At 36.0% G+C, this 6,893-nt stretch overlaps 1 protein-coding gene across 1 annotated transcript; it reads right to left on the bottom strand.

Moving 5' to 3' along the window:
- Positions 1 to 406: 406 nt before the first annotated feature.
- Positions 407 to 1,670, bottom strand: HELRODRAFT_87114 (hypothetical protein; the record flags this gene model as incomplete). The annotated part of the gene is made up of 3 exons (XM_009028470.1): positions 407 to 587; positions 828 to 968; positions 1,339 to 1,670. The coding sequence occupies 3 exons, from the start codon at positions 1,668 to 1,670 to the stop codon at positions 407 to 409; spliced, it is 654 nt and encodes a 217-aa protein (XP_009026718.1).
- Positions 1,671 to 6,893: the final 5,223 nt, after the last annotated feature.

Below are 6,893 nucleotides of genomic sequence, written 5' to 3'. Positions count from 1 at the left end.
CCTCATCACCACCACCATCATAACCATCATCATCATTTTTTTCCTCTTCTTCCTCTTCTACCTTCACCAACAACATCGTCATCATCGTCGTCGTCTTCATCTTCTTCCTCATCTTCTTTTTCTTCATCATCAGCTTCTTCTTCTTGTTCATCATCACCAGAAGCGTTTGAAACACCATATGTTTTGAGACTCTCGAGTGAAGCTGGCGCTTCTGAAGTTATTCAACAAGGGGGCCTTCCACAAATCCTTAGATACAGATACAGATTATCATCATCGCCATCACCATCTTCATCATCGTTACCATCATCATCATCGTCTTCCGCTTCTTCATCATCATCTTCCTCTTCTTCATCATCATCTTCCTCCTCTTCATCACCATCTTCTTCTCTCGTCGTCATCCTTACCATCACTTAGAGACGACGACAGCACAGAGGAACGTCTGCGACAGGGGCTTCACGAAGTGGCTGTCGACCACGCCACAGTGAGGGCAGGCCAGCGATTGGCTGTAGTCACTGAAAAATCTAACATTAACACTATTATTATTGTTGTTATTCTTATTGTTATTATTATTATTGTTGTTGTTGTTGCTGCTGTTATTCTTCATGTTGTTCAGCGCCGTTGATATGACGCTATTGTTGTTGAAATGATTGCTGTTGCTGTTGTTGCTGTTGTTTGGAGAGGAGCAACTGCTTATTATACTACACAGATTATTATTATTACGATTATTTACGTAGTTATTATTATTGTTGTTGCTGTTGTTGTTGTTGCTGCTGCTGCTGTTGTTGTTGTTGTTGTTGTGGAGATATGTGATTGGCAGGCGACAAGACTTGCAAAGGAGTCTTGCTTGACAGCAGGGCTGTGCCGCGAAAATGTCGTAAGAGTACATGGAGCCGATGATGAGGTTGGATCCTTGCCAGGGTCGATTGCAGTAGCAGCACTGAAGTAGGTATTGTTGCTGCTGTCTGCTGCTGTTGCTGTTGTTGAGTGGAGTGATTGGTTGGTTGGATGGATGGTTGGTTGTTTGGTTTGATGGTTGGTTGTGTGGTTGGATAGATGGTTGATTGGTTGGTTGGTTGGTTGGTTGGTTGGTTGTTTGGTTGGTTGTTTGTTTGGTTGGTCAATCAAAATGCATTCACAATAATCAAACATTTGTCTATCAACTGTTGCGCTTCATCTAAAAACAATCAATCAAACCGAACTCAAATAAATCAACCAGCTAATCAACCAGCTAACCAACCAACCAATCATTTAACCAACCATTTAACCAACCAACCAACAAACAAACCAACCAACCAAACGACCAGCAAACCAACCAACCCTATAATCAAATCAGCCGACAGACAATCGACGCATATGGCATTGAGGAAGAACTTCTTGGAGTCTTTCTCGACGATAGGGGTCACGTGATCGACAAGCGAGGAGGAACGTGGAGGCGACGACGATGACGTCATCAGCCTATTCTCCACGGAGTACCTAAACGGAGAGAGGAAGAAGGTCCCGTCGATCAGCGGGTACTTATCGTAGACATGTAGATTGGCTACGCAGACGCAGCAGAAGACATCCGTGACGTTCTGGTAGCTCAGCTGGGTCAGCAGGAAACTGCGGATCTCGTCGTTGCCATGTGGACCTTCGTCTTCCACCTGCAGATAATTAAGCAAGTGACCAGACATTCACACACAATTATCATATTATAATTAGCTATTTTCCCTAATACCTACATAATTATCATATTTTAATTAGCTAATTTCTCAAATCAAACATAATTATACTATTATAATTAGCTAATTTCCCTAATACAAACATAATTATCCTATTATAATTAGCTAATTTCTCAAATACAAACACAATTATCATATCTTAATTAGCTAATTTCTGAAAAAAAAACGCATATAGTTATCATATTATAATTAGCTAATTTTCCTAATACAAACACAATTATCATATTATAATTAGCTAAATTCTCAAAAACCGCACATAATTATCATATTACAATTAGCTTATTTCCTATTACAACACCTAACATTCGTTGATTTAATTTAATCCAGATGAACACCACCACCACCCCACGATCCCATGAAGAGCAAGTCACATTACTTAACAATATTTTTTTACTTTCTCTACTTTAGTTTTTCTTACCAGATGCTTAGCTTAATGACTCATTCCTTCATTCAGTAATTCAATCAATCGTTCGTTCATTCATCCATCTATTTATTCATTTATTCATTCATTTAATTATTCATTCATTCATCCTTTTCGTTCACTCACTCCTTTGTTGTTTATTTTTGCATTAATCCATACGTTAATTCGTTCGTTTGTTCGTTCCTTCTTAAGGTTGACATTTCAAACTTCTGTTTGTTCATTCATTCATTCATTCATTCATTCATTCATTCATTCATTCATTCATTCATTCACTAACTCACTCAAGCAGGCGATCTTCATTATCTCATCTCTCTCTCACTATCTCGTTCAACTCTTTCTACATGGCACGCATTCCCACATCACCAGCTATGAATAGAACCTAAACAACGTTATTGATCTCTCTCACACCACTAAAGCCCACACGCACACACACACACACACACGCGCGCGCGCGCGCGCGCACACATACACACACACATACACACACACGCACGCACAAATAAGCAAGATGATGATGATGAAGAAGAGGATGACGATGTCAATGATAAAAAGTGAGTAACGTTAAACAAAAGAATGATGGTAATAAAAAAAAACAATTAAAAAAAGCACAAGGACAGATCAGTGGTTATGAATGAAGGTTGTAAAAAAAAAAAGTTCATTCATAATTCATTCATTCGTTCGTTCATTCATTCATTCATTCATTCGTTCATTCATTCATTCATTCATTCGTTCATTCATTCATTCACTCATTCATTCATTCACCTAGCTACATACTATTTAATCTTTCGTTCTTTCGTTCGTTTATTCTTCCTTTCATTCTTTCAATATTCAGTCAATGACTCATCCAGTAATTAACTCATTCATTCAATCACTCATTCAATGACTCATTTTCCCAAACATTTCCTTCATTAACCTATCAATCCATTATAGATTCATGCATTCTTTTATAGGGCAATTAACTATTCCATTTTGATATATCACCGTATATCACTGCATATCACTGTATACCAATGGTTTACAATGATCATAATTTTGGCTTGCACTTATAATTATATTCATAATAACTTATTATAGCTACTATAATTATTGTAACTATCATTATTACTATTGTAAGCAATAATAATTAGTAGTATTTTTAATTTTGTAAACAATCATACTAGCTGGCACGCACACACACACGCACGCACACACACAAACTTTATTGAAATATTTCTGATGAAAAATCAATAATAATAATATTAATAATAACAATAATAATAAAAAATAATAATAAAAATAAAAAGCATGGGCAAAAATAATAATAAGACAGGGGGGGGGGACAAAACTAATTTACTGAAGCACAACAAAACTTAGGAACAATAAACAAACTCCATGTTGTTGCAAATGAAAACAGACTCTCACACACATACACACACACACACACCCACACACACACACACGCACACACACAAACAAACAACCAAACAAACACATGAACAATCCCACCACAACCTTCTTAATTAAGCCTGCAGTGATTCAGTCAGTTGGATAGCAGGCAGGAAGACAATTAAAGGCACCCGAACACATATACGCACACACATAAACACATACATACACACATAAACACATACATACACACATACTCTAATACATACACACGCACGCACGCACACCTAAAAAATAAACACACACAAACACAACCTTGACTCTGTACGGATTTTGTTGCATGACTGGCAGGCAGTCGAAAGCGTCCAGATGTCGCCTCCTCCTAAAAATGTTCCCAACGGCAGCCTGGTTTGGGTCGGAGAAAAACGAAAATTTGGACAAGATGGCACTGGATTCGAATTCAGAGTTGGGCGAGTTACTACCCACGCTGCACAAACTCATCGTTCGACCTCTGTTGTTGTTGCTGCTGCTGTGGTGGCCGCTGTTGTGGCTACTGTTGTGGCTACTGTTGTGGCTACTGTTGTTGTTGTTTCTTGTGCTAGTGTTGTTGTTGTTAGAACGTGTGTTACTACGCGTGCTGCCGTTGTGGTTGTTAGTGGCGCCGTCGTAAGAAAATTGATGATGGAATGATGACGACAGCTTCGTCGTCGTCGTCGTCGATGATGATGATGATGATGATGATGTGTGGGCCGGCGTGGCGATACTACTACTCGAACTCTGGGTGGGAAGAGATTTGGGGGGAAGTTAACATTAAGGAACATTCAGTAGATGACACTATGTTACATTCAAATTACTCTACGTTACATCCAAATTACACTATATTACATCCAAATTACACTATATTACATCCAAATTACACTATATTGCATCCAAATTACACTATATTACGTGTAAAGTACGGCGATTGATGATTAGTAATCGTTACATACACTAGCAGTCCAGACAACGAGATGATTGATGGCTTAATGGTTGAGAGTGCCATTTTTTCATCAAACTTAACTTAGCAGTGGCTGGGTTTTAATAAAACTAGTCTCATAAAATCAATCCCATCCCATCCAGAAAGTGAGAGAGAGAGAGAGAGAGAGAGAGAGACAGAGAAAGTCAGAGAGACAGAGAAAGAGATTTTTTGGGAGGGTCGTTTTAGAGCCCTTACATTTCTACATAATCTTATTCACATTTTCATACTCTTCGCTAGCTATGGGTCATAAAATTCTCAAGTACTTGCTGATGATAACATTTTGGATGACAACAACAACAACAACAGAAGCAGCAGCAACAACAACAGCAAACAATAACAGCAGAAGCAGCAATAAGATTAACAACTATGATAAAAGTAATGAAGATAATGACAGTAAAAACTATTGCTATCAACATTTTCGTCCTCTTCATCGTCTTCAAGGCTTAAGACGCAGTCATCATGGTGATGAAACGAATTTACCTCCATTTGTGAGAAAAAAATTTATAAGAAAAAATTAAAAAATCAAGAATAATAATGAACAAGCAGAAAAAAAATAGAACGGAGGGTGTAATGGTGGTTTTACATTTTTTAAAAATTTAGTAGGCCTATAGAAGATGCATGCACGTATGTATGTATGTTTGTTTGTATGTATGTTTGTATTTATGTATGTATGTTTATATGTATGTATGTATGTATGTATGCTGGTTTGTTTGTTTGTATGTATGTATGTATGTATGTGTGTATTTATGTATGTATGTATGTATGTATGTATGCATGCATACATGCATGCATGTATGTATGTATGTATGTATGTATGTATGTATGTATGTATGTATGTATGTATGTATGTATGTGTGTATTTATGTATGTTTGTATGTATGTATGTATGCATGCATACATGCATGCATGTATGTATGTATGTATGTATGTATGTATGTATGTATGTATGTATGTATGTATGTATGTATGTATGTATGTATGTATGTATGTATGCATGTATGTATGTATGTATGTTTGTATGTATGTGAATGTATATACATATGAATGTGTATGTTTGTATGTGAAAAATTGTGCGTGCGTGATTGTGATTGTTTTGTTCTTGGGAAATAGTAGAAAGAAGAAAACAAATATCCAATTATTCATTCCAAACAGATTCTAGGCCTATATATATATATATATATATATATATATATATATATATAACGATGATGATGATGGTAAAGAAGACAGTATGATGATGATGATGATGACGACGATGAGGTCGTGGTTATTCAGGTCAGCTGTTGAAGCAATCTCATCAGCTGTCAGATCAGCAGTACAGCTGCAACAGCTATTGCAGCTCAAACAAAAACATACAATGGTACACACAATATATATATACCCACACATACATACATACAAACAGACATTTATGCAAACACACAGACATACTAACAAAATACATTAACAAACACACCTACCAATTGTACAAAAAATTTACATATATTCGTACATACATATGTATATATATAAATACAAACATTCATACATACATACATACATATATACATACATACAAACAAACAAACAAACAAACAAACATACAAACAAGTTTTAAGAGCCCGTGTGTGGCATATATGTAGTATCGACATTCAGAAAAAGGCCTATATATTTATTTGAAAGTATATATATTGTACATACAAACATACATATATATATACATACATACATGCATGCATGCATGCATACATACATACATAAAAACATCCTTTCTAAAAATAGGTCATAAAAATAAAAACAGTACACAAAGACCAAGTGTAAACAGAAATAGGCATGTTTGATAAGAATTATCATCACCGATGCGGATTATTATTAGTAGTAGTGGCAGCAGTAGTAGAAGCAGTAGTAGTAGTAGTAGTAGTAGTAGCAGTAGTTGTAGCAGTAGTAGTAATAGTAATAGTAATCATAATACTAATAAATAATAAAATAAAAAACTGCCTGAAAATAAGTAGAATTGAGAGAGAGAGAGAGAGAGAAATAAAGAGAGAAAGAGAGAGAGAGAGAGAGAGAGAGAGAGAGAGCAAATAATAATTGAATAATACACCATGACTAACAAACCAAACACATTAATATTATGCAATCGTCATTGTCATCATCACCAACATTACAGTCATCATCATCATCACCACCATTACTTTCGTTAGCATCATCAGCACTACCACCATCATCACCATCATCATCATTTTCGTCGTGCTCAACCAAATCTCCATCAACATCATTTTAATCATCATCATCACCATCATCTTCAACATGATGGCCATTATCATCATCACAATAACAACTAAGACAACAACAAAAACAACAACAATAATAAAAAAGTCTCACCTTCTTC

This window comes from Helobdella robusta (genome assembly GCF_000326865.2).
Source record: "Helobdella robusta unplaced genomic scaffold HELROscaffold_56, whole genome shotgun sequence".
NCBI lineage: Eukaryota > Metazoa > Annelida > Clitellata > Rhynchobdellida > Glossiphoniidae > Helobdella > Helobdella robusta.
This window is presented reverse-complemented; position numbering and strand designations above follow the sequence as displayed.